General features: G+C 44.9%; 1 protein-coding gene across 1 annotated transcript in view; it reads left to right on the top strand.

The window, feature by feature from the left end:
* Positions 1-14,931, top strand: part of ap5z1 (adaptor related protein complex 5 subunit zeta 1) — a 29,768-nt gene that overhangs the window by 5,720 nt on the left and 9,117 nt on the right. The window contains exons 5-12 of the mRNA XM_033041127.1: positions 44-153; positions 1,666-1,834; positions 5,097-5,237; positions 7,953-7,990; positions 8,946-9,108; positions 9,868-10,046; positions 11,044-11,186; positions 12,743-12,892. Of these exons, the coding sequence (XP_032897018.1) occupies positions 44-153; positions 1,666-1,834; positions 5,097-5,237; positions 7,953-7,990; positions 8,946-9,108; positions 9,868-10,046; positions 11,044-11,186; positions 12,743-12,892 (1,093 nt within the window). The remainder of the gene's footprint in view (positions 1-43; positions 154-1,665; positions 1,835-5,096; positions 5,238-7,952; positions 7,991-8,945; positions 9,109-9,867; positions 10,047-11,043; positions 11,187-12,742; positions 12,893-14,931) is intronic.

Genomic DNA, 14,931 nt, shown 5'->3' with positions numbered 1-14,931 from the left:
CCATATCAGATTCACTCTGACCAGTTTTTCTTCTTTTCAACAGAGCAGATAAATACCGTCAGTAGGAAGCTTGTTGACTGGCTGCGCTACGCGGGTACAGTACAGGGTCTTTCCCTTTCTTCAGGAGGGTTTTTTAGCCCACGATCACGGCAGGTAATGGAATGGTGCTATCAAGCTAGTGACAAATTGCTGTGAAACTCCAAAGAACTGAAAATGTTGTAAAATCTGAAATAAAAGTTGAAAATGCTGGAAACCGTCTACACATCAGGCAGCAGATACGGGAAAAGAACCAAGTCCAAGTGAGGTTATTGTCATGTGTCCCTGATAGGACAATGAAATTCTTGCTTTGCTTAGCACACTGAACATAGTAGGCAAAACAGATCAGTGTGTCCATATACCACAATATAAATATATACACACATAAACAAATAAACTGATAAAGTGCAAATAGCAGATAATGGGCCACCAATAATCAGAGTTTTGTCCGAGCCAGGTTTAATAGCCTGATGGCTGTGGGGAAGTAGCTATTCCTGAACCTGGTTGTTGCAGTCTTCAGGCTCCTGTACCTTCTACCTGAAGGTAGCGGGTAGATGAGTGTGTGGCCAGGTTGGTGTGGGTCTCTGATGATACTGCCCGCCATTTTGAGGCAGCGACTGCGATAAATCCCCTCGATGGAAGGAAGGTCATCCAGAGATAACATTTAAGTGTTAACAAGTCTTAAAAGACATTTGGACAGGTTTGTGTAAAGGAAAGGATTAGAGGGATATTGGCCAAAGATGGGCAAATGGGGCATTTAGGTTGGCTTGGACAAGTTGGGCCAAAGGGCCTGTTTCCGTGCTGCATAACTCTATGACTCTATTTCAGGTTTCTTTTTATTTCAGATTTCAGCATCTGCAGCTTTTTAGTTTTTATTTACATAGTGGCATTCTTTGAGTGATATCTATTGACCATTGTCTAACCGCCCGTACCACAGCGCTATTTTAAGCAGTGCTTGTCCCTCATTTACATTGCATCCCCACAGCAATCGTGGTGGCCTTATCGGAGTATTTCCGTTGTCCTATCCATCTTTCCCCCAACCCTCTGCAATATAAAATTTATCTTTCCCAGCCATGATGAAAGGCCTTTGACTTGATATATTAATTGTTTATTTTTCCATAGATGCTGCGTGACCTGATTGTTTACATCTTTTCTACCTGAATTGCTGCATTTCACATTGCCACATTAAAGATCAGATTAGTACATTCTAGTGCATTTATTAACAAGACAATTATTGCTTGACATTTCCCTTAAAACTCCTTTTGATCATCCATTTAAGACAAATGTGTCCGTTATTCTGTTTGCTTTTCTCGGTTTCTTATTACTCAGTTGAGAAGATTGTCTCTCCGACATACTAGGGGCAATTTACAGAGGTCAATTAACCTACAGAACCACATGACTTTTTGATGTGTGAAGAAACCAGAGCACCTGGAGAAAACCCACGTGGTTACATGGAGAATGTACAAACTCTACGCAGACAGCACCCGAGGTCAGGATTGAACCCGGGTCTCTGGCCCGGTGAGGCAGCAGCTCTACCAACTGATCTCTTCCTATCAATTGTCAGAAGATGGGGAGAGACTTGGCAATATCATTTCCATTTAACGTTGCTGTTTATTTTCTCTTGATCAGCCTGTCTCCATTTTGGAGGTAGATGGGGCAGTCACGGGTGACTTCTTCACCGTACTTTCCATTGGCCAATATTACACCGAGGACCAATGGCTGAACATGCATTCCTTCTCCATGATCAGGAAATGGCTGCACTGGCACGAAGCAGGCGGCGTCTGCAACAGTGATACAGGTAGCTGGAAAACCACTGATTGTACCCCTGTGAACGGCATCGAATGTAAACTAAAACATGCACTGCAGATTTGTAAGACTGAAAAGAAAAAAGATTGGTCCCAAGAAAGTCCCACACCCAGCCTACTTTTGTTATCTTTGTATGCCGATTAGTTTAGTTTAGTGATACAGTGTGAAAACAGACCATTCGGCCCACTGAGTCCACACCAGCCACTAGTTCTATCCTACACACTAGGGCCAATTGACAGAATCCTATTAACCTGCACCTCTTTGGAATGTGGGAGGAAACGAAGCACCCAGAGAAACCCAAGGGAGAACGTACAAACTTAGTACAGACAGGATCTACGGAGCTGTAAGGCAGCAACTCTACCCCTCCGCCACTGTGCCACCCTCCTCTAAGTATCTTCTATATTATGTCTTTGCATTTGGAGTAAAGGGCAGGAAAATTTAGGTGAGGCACACATGCCTTGTGATTTAATTGAATGGAGGAGATGGGCTGAATGGTCTTGTCCTGACGGTTGTGGACACTCCTGGTGGTAGTAGAAGGTTACTGCAGTTAGGGTCAGAATAATATGATACATTCTATAGGGGAGAAAGGGGGAGATGCAGCGAGACCTGGGTGTCATGGTACACCAGTCATTGAAAGTAGGCATGCAGGTGCAGCAGGCAGTGAAGAAAGCGAATGGTATGTTAGCTTTCATAGCAAAAGGATTTGAGTATAGGAGCAGGGAGGTTCTACTGCAGTTGTACAGGGTCTTGGTGAGACCACACCTGGAGTATTGCGTACAGTTTTGGTCTCCAAATCTGAGGAAGGACATTATTGCCATAGAGGGAGTGCAGAGAAGGTTCACCAGACTGATTCCTGGGATGTCAGGACTGTCTTATGAAGAAAGACTGGATAGACTTGGTTTATACTCTCTAGAATTTAGGAGATTGAGAGGGGATCTTATAGAAACTTATAAAATTCTTAAGGGGTTGGACAGGCTAGATGCAGGGAGATTGCTCCCGATGTTGGGGAAGTCCAGGACAAGGGGTCACAGCTTAAGGATAAGGGGGAAATCCTTTAAAACCGAGATGAGAAGAACTTTTTTCACACAGAGAGTGGTGAATCTCTGGAACTCTCTGCCACAGAGGGTAGTCGAGGCCAGTTCATTGGCTATATTTAAGAGGGAGTTAGATGTGGCCCTTGTGGCTAAGGGGATCAGAGGGTATGGAGAGAAGGCAGGTACGGGATACTGAGTTGGATGATCAGCCATGATCATATTGAATGGCGGTGCAGGCTCGAAGGGCCGAATGGCCTACTCCTGCACATAATTTCTATGTTTCTATATATCATCATCTATGGCTTTTACCCAGAAATTTAAAAAAAAAGCAAGCATGTTTCAAGTCTCACTGCTGTGTAGTTTGCACGGCAGTATTACAGAATTATTTGGCTGCAGCCAAATTAAGCACCACGGATGCTTAATTATGCATAGAGATGTTAATGTTTTCTCTTTAATTGCCACTCATAATGTTAACAGCGTTTGGAACTATTCTCACCTATAAAAAATGTCACAATGACTAGTGATCAGCAGTGAATAACTATTTGATTGTTCACAGATGTCTTTGACAAGTTTCCCAAAGGGACAATTCACAATATGAAAGATTCCTCTTTTGGTAATTAGATCAGTTCAACTCTTGTCAGCACCCACATATACTGCCCGTAGCTTTGACTTGAGCACTGCAACATAGTTTTAACACGTTTACCAAGTGCCTTTCTGCTTTGCCTCCTTGCACTCATTAACTCCATTTCTTCTTGTGATGCTCAGACGTCCCCATGAAAAGTTTGTTTTTCAAACTTTTTTCTGTCTGAATTGTAACTGTGAAGTTCACCTGCAATCCTATCAAATGGTGTTTGGTTTTGAAATGATCTTGCCGTTATGGTTTAATTCTGTCGTGAAGAGAAATTTGGGGTCCAAGTTCATAAATCCCAGAGAATGGGTAACACAGGTAGATAGGGTGGTAGAGAAGGCATAGGGTATGTTTGCCTTCATTAGTCGGGGTATTGAGTGTGTGAGTCAGGATGCAGCTTCCTCGGACTTTGGCTAGGTCGGCCCAATACGGGAATGATGTGGAGGCTTTGGAAAGGATGCAGAGGACGTTCGCCAGAAAGATGCCTGGGTTAGGGGGTATTAGCTACAAGGAGAAGTTGGACAAACTTGGATAATTTTCTCTATAACACCAGAGGTCGAGGAGAGATCTAATAGAAGTGTATATAATTATGAGAGGCATAGATAGGATGGACAGTAAGAACCTTTATCCACGAAGGAAATTTTAAATATTAAAGGGCGTAGCTTTAAGGTGAGAGGGGTAAAGTTTAAAGGAGATGTGCGGGCAAGTTTTTTTACATAAGAGTGGTGGGTGCCTGAAACGTGTGCTAGAGGTGGCGGTGGAGGCAGGTACGATAGTGGCAGTTAAGAGGGCGCATGGATATGCAGGAATTGGTGGGATATGGCTTATGTGCAGCAGATAAGAGTTGGTATTGGCATCTTGTTTGAAGGGCCTGTATCTTTATTGCACAGCTCTATGTTCTATATACCCATGTTTGGCAGGCCTTAAAAGAGCTAGAAAATATGAGTGTGCATGAACAATAGCGGGTGGATTTGTGGAAACCCCATGCTGTTTAATCCAAAGTGAATACTTTGTAACAAGAGTATAATGAGTTATTTTAAAATATGGACTTCAAGCCATTTTATTCGTTTTTTCATAGAAACATAGAAAATAGGTGCAGGAGGAGGCCATTCGGCCGTCTGAGCCAGCACCGCCATTCATTGTGATCATGGCTGATCGTCCCCAATCAATAACCCGTGCCTGCCTTCTCCCCATAATCGCTTGATACCACTAGCCCCTAGAGCTCTGTCTAACTCCCCCTTAAATCCATTCAGTGACTTGGCCTCTACTGCCCTCTGTGGCAGGGAATTCCACAAATTCACAACTCTCTGGTTGAAAATGTTTTTTCTCACCTCAGTCTTAAATGGCCTCCCTTTTATTCTAAGACTGTGGCCCCTGGTTCTGGACTCGCCCAACATTGGGAACATTTTTCCTGCATCTAGCTTGGCCAGTCCTTTTATAATTATTTTTGCTCTTATAAAAGAGTTGTTACGCTTGTATTCACTGGCATCCTGCATTTGACCTTCCTGCTGGCACTAAGATTATTGATTTTCCTTCATCATTATTTCACCATAATTCACTGATGTTAATAATCACTGTAATCTGTCTTCCAGATGAACGGTCGGAGCTGGATAGCTCTATAATGTCGGTGGTTTCAGCTTCCTCAACATCCAGTCGCCTACTGCCTCCGAAGGAACGTCTGAGGGAGAAAACATTTGAATATTGCAACCGGTTAATTGAACAGTGTGATAGAAGTAGGTACAATTGATTGATCAATTAAAATATACAACATGGAAACAGTCCCTTCGACGCACTGAGTCCACGCCAACAATACACACCAGTTCCATATTATCCCACTTTTGCATCCACTCCCTACACACTAGAGACAATTTACAGAGGCCAATTAACCTACAACCCGCACGTCTTTGGGATGTGGGAGCTAACTGAAGCACAGAGTCACAGGTGCAGTCTGTGTGGAGTTTGCATGTTCTCCCTGAAGTCAGGATTGAACACGTTGAATCTCTGGCGTTGTGAGGCATCAGCTCTACCAGCTGTCCCACCCCAATATCAAGGAAAAAATACTTTTCTCTCTATTTTAAACCTTCTCCCCTTGTTCTTTCTCCTCAGGCAATTACTCCACTTAAATACCATAATGGTTAGCAATCAGAAGTGAAAAAACAATTTCACTTTTTAATAACTAAAATGCCCATAACACTCAGCAGGTCAGCCAGTGCCTTTAGGGAATGGAGATAGACACAAAAAGCTGGAGTAACTCAGCGGGACAGGCAGCATCTCTGCAGAGAAGGAATGGGTGACGTTTTGGGTCGAGACCCTTCTTCAGACTGATGTCAGGGGAGGGGGCGGGACAGAGATAGAATGTAATCAGAGAGAGTAAGACTGATGGGAGAACTAGGAAGGAGGAGGGGATGGAGAGAGAGGGAAAGCAAGGACAATTTTAAGTTAGAGAAGTCAATGTTCATACCGCTGGGGTGTAAGCTGCCCAAGCGAAATATGAGGTACTGTTCCTCCAATTTGCGCTGGGCCTCACTCTGACAATGGAGGAGGCCCAGGACAGAAAGGTCAGATTGGGAATGGGAGGGGGAGCTAAAGTGCTGAGCCACTGGGAGATCAGGTAGGTTAAGACGGACTGAGCGGAGGTGTTCTGCGAAACTATTGCCGAGCCTGCTCTTGGTTTCATCGATGTACAGGAGTTGACACCTGGAACAGCGTATACAATAGATGACAGTAAAATGCAGAATAATGTTCATTAGCACACAAGAATTCACCACAGAGCAAGATTTTCATATAAAACCATACATCGCGGTAGATTGCATGAAACAACCTTACATGGGGAAGAGGGGAGCAAGTTGCTGTGCTTTAGAAATATGGCCATACTACATGAAATTAACAAAAAGAAAAATATAGTGTAACACAATTGGATGTTAGATTTTCCTTATGTATTCAACATGAATTCTTGGGTGATGTTTCGGGTCGAGATCCTTCTTCTCTCCAGTGATGCTGCCTGTCCTGCTGAGTTACTCCAGCATTTTGTGTCTATCTTCAGTTTAAACTAACATCTGCAATTCCTTCCTACACAACATGAATTCTTGTCAGATCCTGAAGCTCACTTGGAATCATGAATTTGTTATGGTGCAAGATTACACCAGATAAACATCTCTGTTATGAACAGTTTGTGGCAAATTTTTAAAAAAAAGACTTTGTAAAATTTATTAAGGCATTGTTATTCGTGGTAGTAATCTGAAGAAGAGTTCCGACCTGAAATATCACCCATCCTTTTACTCCAGAGATAAATATGACCCGCTGGGCTACTCCAGCACTTTGTGTCTATCATTGTTATTCTTGGCATTGATTTTAAATAACCCCCACATCAGTCTGAAGAAGGGTCTCGACCCGAAACGTCACCTATTCCTTCGCTCCATAGATGTTGCCTCACCCGCTGAGTTTCTCCAGCATTTTTGTCTACCTTAAATAATGATGCTTCATTTTATCTGAATCGTTTTTTTTAATGGTTCGTTCTTTTCCCCGTGAGGTGTTGATAGTTTTGCAAAGCATAGTGAGCAATTAAAGTCATTGTTAGCCCACATCTATGATTAGCACAGTATTCAATTCAATCTTTCCATTTTATTCCACTCTGTAGTAATTGGTATTTAGTGTGACATATAATTCCAAATGGATATTGAACTAAATTAAATGTTTGCAGTCAAGTAATCTTTAAAACTTGCAGTCGCTGCTGTAAGATAACAACCACACTGGCACAAATTGATGGAGAGTAATGTATTGTCCATGTTATTGTTACTACTAGACATGCGCGTTAATGGCAGAGACATTGGGTACCGAATATTGAAATTGTGCCCGTCTAAAAGAAACTTAGCTCTCACTAAAAATGTATTGATAAAATAATCTCATTTAGTTGCTAATTTGAGTGACTTTATGCCTACAGAAAATATTTAACGTGTATGCAAGCACAATTGTAACACTTTCTTTCTGCCACTAGAGTGCGTAGAGAGCTTCCAATATACGATGCAAGATTACTTTAGGCTTTTAGTGTGGCTGTTTTATTAGAATTATAACATCCTACCTCTAATTGGCCTTTGTTCCTTCTTGACATCGTCATTTTAAGATCCATATAAATCTGCCAACGCTCTTGACAATCTTCCAATCCAAGCGGCACGGTGGCGCACCGGTAGAATTGCTGCCTTACCGAATTTAATCCTGACTACGGGTGCTGCCTGTACAAACTTCGTACGCTCTCCCCTTGACCTGTGTGGGTTTTCTCCGGAATCTCCAAATCTACTCTGCCATTCAATCATAGTTGATCTATCTTTCCCTCTGAACCCCATTCTCCTGCCTTCTCACCGTAACCCCTGACACCATTGCTAATCAAATATGACATGAACATCAGCAAATGTGACTTTGTGATGTAAAATTATATTCTTTTCCTGCAACAGAAGCTCTCAAGAAATCCGATTCAGAACTTCAGAAAGCTGTAAGTAGTTAAAACAACATTGTTTAAAAATAAACGATAAAATGATAGACATCTGAGAATCCCTATCTGTTTTATCTAGCAAAAATAAAAAAACAGAAACAGTGTTTTATATTGCTGTGTTTCAACTCGAGGACATTCCAGGACATTGTCATCTTCACAATCTTTTGCTGCTTGTATTGAAAGCTACAATTGTAGTGTAGATAGACACAAAAAGCTGGAGTAACTCAGCGGGTCAGGCAACATCTCTGGAGAAAAGGAATAGGTGACGTTTCAGGCCGAGGCACCTTCTTGACCTGAACCGTCAATTATTCATTTTCTCCAACGATGCTGCCTGACCTGCTGTTACTCCAGCTTTTTGTGTCTATCTTCGGTTTAAACCAGCATCTGCAGTTCCATCTTACACTTTACATGCAGAGTAATAGAATTTCACACCCTCCCCCCAATAATCTTAAAATGAATTAAGAATGCGTATCTGCCTAAGATTGATTGAAAGATACAACATGGAAACAGGCCCTTCGGCCCACTGAGTCCATGCCAACCTTCGATGAACACTAGTTTTATGTTATCCCACTTTCGCATTCAATCCCTGCACTCTAGGGGCAATTTAGAGAGATCAATTAACCTACAAACCCGCACGCTTTTGGGATGTGAACTGGAGGAGACCCACATGGCCATGGGGAGAGTGTGCAAATTCCACTCACGGTGTCCAAGGTCGGGATCGAACCTAGGCCTCTGGCACTATGATAGTGAGGCAAGCAGCATTCCAGCAGTGCCACGGAACCACCATAAAATGTGTGTTTAAAGTGCCGTCCCAAAGCTGAATACCTGTATGTACCCATGGTCACCATCGGAAAACAAGACAAATGCAGAAAAGAAATCACATTCTTTACCTAATTTTCTTGTTAGATTTCTGCCTCATTTGTCTCCGGCTGATTGCTCTTTATTTGTCTCCCAGTGCTTGATTGAAGCCGTGGCCTTGATGGACCTGATCTGTCGACATGATCCTCTCTTTGTGTATCGAGCCTTCCCTGTGGTCAAAGCCCTGTACAGTCGAATCAGTGCAGACTCTGGCTTTGCCAGAGTGCTTCTTCCCGTGGCTCAATTCTACCTGAATCACAGTAAGTCAACATGAATCCCCTTTGTCCTCCTCTGTTGAGTTCTAAATTTCTCCCAGTCCGGTTTGCTGCTTCATCTGGCCAATTTATATGCCTCTTCCTTGGGAGTTCATCCATGCGGTCTTTAAATCGTTGCCATTGCATCTCCACCGTCAACCCTTTAAGTATAATTTGCCAATCTATTCGAGCCAATTCCTATCTCATACCTTCAAAGTCTCCTTTATTCAAGTTCAGGACCCTAGTCTGTGAATTAACCATGTCACTCTCCATCCTAATGCAGAATTCCACCAAATTATGGTTACTGTTGCCCAAGGGGCTTTGCACAACAAGTTCGCTAACTAAACCTTCCCCATTACACAATACCCAGTCTAGGATGGGATGGCCTGCCCTCTAATAGGTTCCTCTACATATTGGTTTAAAAAACCATCCCATATATGTTCCAGGAAATCCTCCTCCTCAGCACTGCTATCAATTTGGTTGGCCCAATCTACGTATAGATTAAAGTCACCCATGATAACTGCTGTACCTTTGCTACACGCATCCCTAATTTCCTGCTTGATGCTATCCCCAACCTCCCTACTGCCGTTTGGTGGTCGGTATACAACAACAAGCGTTTTCTGCCCTTGGCTATTTTGCAGTTCTACAACATCCAAGCTAATGTCCTTGTTATTGCAAGGGTTTGCCACAGGAGGCAGCATTGCCGATAAGGTAATGGTGCTGTCCCTTCATGAACATAGACTGAAGCAAAATGTTACATTTCAGGTGAGCTGGCAGCTGTGGATTCTGAGGCTGTTTACCGACAATTATTCACCAAGGTTCCCTCTGAACTCTATCAAGACCCGATGTTGGCATTTGAGTTTGTTCAGTTCTGCAGAGAAAATGCAAAAACACTCAGAGAGAGTGTTGCTATTTTCCACAAGAGCTTTCCAAATCTATTGAAGGTGAGATTTTATTGTAAGAAAAACTGATATGTTTTGAGTTTAGAGATACAGTGTGAGGACAGACCCTTTGGTTTAGCAAGTCCATGACAACTATCGATTATTCCTTGGCTCATCCATCCCCTACATAACACAGTACAGCAGAAGAACAGGCCCTTCAGCCCACAATGTTTGACCTGAACATGATGCCAAGACCATCACTTACCTACCTGCCCATAACCCATATCTCTCCATTCCCTGCATATCCAAATGTTTATCCAAAAGTCCCTTAAATACCACAATTGTACCTGCATCCACCCCCATCACTGGCAGCGTATTCCAGGCACCCAAATGTAAAATAAACCACCCCCGCACATCTCCTTTAAACCTTGCCCCTTTCACCTTTAAGCTATGCCCGGTAGTATTTGATTTTTCCATCCTGGGATAAAGAGTTCTATCTGTCTAACCTATCCATGCCTCTCATAATTGTATATACTTCTATCAGGTCTTCCTGCAACCATCGGCATGCCAGAGAAAACAATCCAAGTCTGTCCAATCTCTCCCTACTGCTGCCTGATCCAGACATTATTCTGGTAAAGCTCCTCTGCACCCTCCCTGAAGCCTCCACATCCTTCCTGTAATGGGCTGATCAAAACTGCATGCAATACTCCAAATGCAGCGTAACTAAAGTCCTATAGAGCTTCAGGGACAATTTATCTACAAACCTGCACGTCTTTGGGATGTTGGAGCACCTGGAGGAAACCCACGTGGTCACAGGGAGAACGTGCAAGCTCCACACAAACAGCACCCGAGGTCAGGATCAAACCCTGGTCTCTGGTGCTGTGAGGCAGCAGCACTACCAGCTGCGTCATTGGTCCGCCTGTTTGTCTTTCTATATAGCCTTAGACTGTAGTAAAAGCTACAGTAGCTCAGAGTGCTGGAGTTTATCACTGTGAGGTTATTGCTCAGTACTGCTACACTATAGACATATGAACTCTTGTGTCTGTCTCTTTCAAACCAGTTCCTAGCTTGGAACACGCCAGCCCTGTTCCCCGACTTCATCGAATTACTGCCAGATTTGGTTCATCCGGACACAGCAATTGAGATACTCCACTCTCTGCTGGATCTCCCCTGCGTGACGGCATCACTCGAGGTGCAGCTCAGGTACTGACCCGACTGCAGGTGACCCCTCTCCTAATAAAAAAAACAAGGAACTGCAGACCGGTTTACAAAATAGACACAAAACGCTGGAGTAACTCAGCAAGTCAGGCAGCATCTGTGGAGAGCATGGGTAGGTGATGTTTCGAGTCGAGACCCTTCTTCTGACTGATGTGGGGAGGGGGAGAAAGCTGGATGAGAGGAGGGGCAGGAAGTTTGACGATAATATGTGATCACAGGCGAGGTGGGGGGGGGGGGGGGGGGGGGTGATAGGAAGATGTTTGGATAAAGGTGACAAAACAGAAGGTGTGAGACAAAAGGATTGAACTGTTGTGAGTTGTGAAGCCAGAGGAAGGAATGTTGAAGGGGGAGGAGGAGAGAAATAAGTGAGAGTCCAGGTGGGGAACGGGGGGGGGGGGGGGGGGGTGTGGGAGAGAGGGAAGAATTGTTAGAGGTTACCTAAAATTGGAGAATTTAATTTTTAAACTGTTTGGTTGCAAACTATCCAAGTGGAATATGAGGTGCTTTAGTTTAGTTTAGAGATACAGCACGGAAACAGGCCCTTCAGCCCACCGAGTCCGCTCCGACCAGTGTTCCCCGCACGTTAACAGTATCCTACACACACTAGGGACAATTTACACATACACTAAGCCAATTAACCTACAAACCTGTACGTCTATGGAGTGCGGGAGGAAATCGAAGGTCTCGGAGAAAACCCACGCGGTCACAGGGAGAACGTACAAACTCCTTAAAGACAGCACCCGTAGCCGGGATCGATCCGGCGCTGCAAGTGCTGTAAGGCAGCAACTCTACCGCTGCGCCACTGTTCCTCTAGATAGCGTGTGGCCTCACTCTGGCAACAGAGGTGGCCCAGGACAGAAAGGTCAGTAGAGGAAGAGGGGAGTCAAAATGGTTAGCAACCGGGAGATCCAGCAGGCCTTGGCGGACCGCACAAGTGCTCAATGAAACGAGGCACCATAATATAAATATTGAATTTAGTTAGTAATGTCCTTGACAGTGGACCAATGACGAACCACTGATCATATTAATATTGATATGTGCCAACATTTTAGAAAATACTAAATATGAATTCTATGCCGAGAGCAGATCCAGAATGGTTTCTGCAAATTCTGTGACTAGAGGCAGGAAACATGTTCCCGGTGTTGGGGGAGTCCAGAACCAGGGGCCACTGTTTAAGAATAAGGAGTAAGCCATTTAGAACAGAGACGAGGAAACTCTTTTTCTCACAGAGAGTGGTGAGTCTGTGGAATTCTCTGCCTCGGAGGGCGGTGGAGGCAGGCTCTCTGGATGCTTTCAAGAGAGAGCTAGATAGGACTCTTTAAAAATAGCGGAGTTGGGGGATATGGGGAGATGGCAGGAACGGGGTACTGATTGGGGATGATCAGCCATGATCACATTGAATGGCGGTACTGGCTCGAAGGGCCGAATGGCCTCCTCCTGCTCCTATTGTCTATTGATTCATGTCTACCCCGTCTGTCACGTTATGGACCTTGAGTTTGAATGTTCGTTCATGTTCAGATGATTTGTTTTTTATCCTCTAGGGCAGTGTGCTCTTCAGTGACAGAGAAGCTGATGGTTGACCAAAGCAGAAAGGTGTGGAGCTCGGCAGAGGCGTTCCTACATCCATACTACAGGAGCATGTTTTTTTACATCCTCCGTGTGGAGTCGGGAACAGGCGATACCATCGACAGGTACACAAAGCAAACTAGTACAGAGAACGGTCCAGGCCCTTTGGCCCACAATGTCTGTGCCGAACAAGATCGTCCCACCTCATGTTCACCCCAAGTCAGGCCTATTGAGGCCACGCAATTGCCTCTACGGAGGCCCGATGTCCCTGGCCGTTCTCACCGGGTGGTCTTGCCCCGGCGTCGGGAGAGTCCTTTCGGCGGCTGGGCCACTTGGAACGGCCGCTTCTTGGTTGGAGCCCGCGGCTTCCGAGCCGACAAGGCCGCGCCAGTTGGAGCTCCCAGGCTCCCGGTGATGAAAGTCGGCCCCGCTTCTCCGCAACTGCCGCCTTGCCGCCTCTACGCACGCCGTCTCTCGCTCCGCAAACCCGAGCCCCGGAGATGTTGCTCACGGCGGTCCGCTCGCCAGAGCTCCAGCGCGGCGACCCAGCAAGGCATCGCCCGCTCCGCTCCGCTCCAGCGCTCCAATGCTGTGCCGCACTCCAGGCCGAGGTGCTGGGTGGTTTCCCGCCAAGAAACGGCGCTCCAAGCCCGCTGGAGGCCACGAGGACAGGTCGACGGGCAGCCCGAAAAAAAGCCAAGTTAAATTAATCTCCTCTGCCTGTACATGATCAATATCCATCCATTCCCTGTATATCCATACCTATCGAAATGCCTCTTAAATGCCATTATTTTATCTGCCTGCACCACCACCCTTGGCAGTACGTTCCAGGCACTCACTACTCTATAAAAAATAACTTGCCCCGCACATCTCCTTTACACTTTCATCCTTTAAGGTGCCTCTACATTTACAGACAGTGGGGTGCATATATTTTAATCTCTGACAAAGCTATACCCACTAATCTTTGGCATTTCCACCTTGGGGGGCGGGGAGAGGTTCTGACTGTCTACCTTATCTATGCCTCACATACTTCTATCAAGTCTCCCTTCAACCCCTGACACTCCAGAGAAAATCATCCAAGTTTGTCCAACCTCTCCTGAGCTATATGGAAAGGTTGGGCAGGCTAGGACTTTATTCCTTGGAGTTCAGGAGGCTGAGAGCTCCTCTTATAGAGGTGTATAAAATCATGAGGGGAGTAGATAGGGTTTTATACAGAGTAGGGGACTCAAGAACCAGAAGACATGGGTTTAAGGTGAGAGGAGAAAAAGGTAGTAGGAACCTGAGGGCTCACTTTTTCACGTAGAGGGTGGTGGGTGTATGGAACAAGCTGCCAGAGGAGGTAGTTGAGGCTGGTACTATAACCACATTTAAAAGACATTTGTCAGGTACATGTATAGGAAAGGTTTAGAAGGATATGGGCTAACTGTGGGCAGATGGGACTGGTGCAGATGTATATTTGTTGGCATGGGCAAGTTGGAGTGGAGGGACTGTTTCCACGTTGAATGACTGCGAGAGTGGTTGCAGCGTGGAACACTGCTGGGGAACTGCAGGCATTCCCACTGCACGGAAAACATATCTGCACGAGCACTTGAACAGCTGAGATGGAGCAGGATAAAGACCAAGTGTTGGTACATGGGATTAGTGACATGAGGATCAGCATGGACATGGTGGGCTGAAGGGTCTGTGTCCGTGCTGTATGACCCTGTGACTCTGAGGAGCTGTTCCTTCCAGGGGTCACAGCTTAAGGATAAGGGGGAAATCCTTTAAAACCGAGATGAGAAAAACTTTTCACACAGAGAGTGGTGAATCTCTGGAACTCTCTGCCACAGAGGGTAGTTGAGGCCAGTTCATTGGCTATATTTAAGAGGGAGTTAGATGTGGCCCTTGTGGCTAAGGGGATCAGAGGGTATGGAGAGAAGGCAGGTACGGGATACTGAGTTGGATGATCAGCCATGATCATATTGAATGGCGGTGCAGGCTCGAAGGGCCGAATGGCCTACTCCTGCACCTAATTTCTATGTTTCTATGTTTCCTCTGTACTGATTGTTTGTTTATTTGTTTCTATCCATCCACCATCTATCTGTGAACAAACTTTCTTTTGTTGTTTATTACAGAGTACTATCTTTACAAAACTGTTGCATTGTTGCAAGTAAGAATGTTTTGG

Source organism: Amblyraja radiata, chromosome 22 (assembly GCF_010909765.2).
Source record: "Amblyraja radiata isolate CabotCenter1 chromosome 22, sAmbRad1.1.pri, whole genome shotgun sequence".
Taxonomy (NCBI): domain Eukaryota; kingdom Metazoa; phylum Chordata; class Chondrichthyes; order Rajiformes; family Rajidae; genus Amblyraja; species Amblyraja radiata.
The sequence above is the reverse complement of the archived record's forward strand: the minus strand, read 5'-3'. Positions and strand labels throughout refer to the sequence as shown.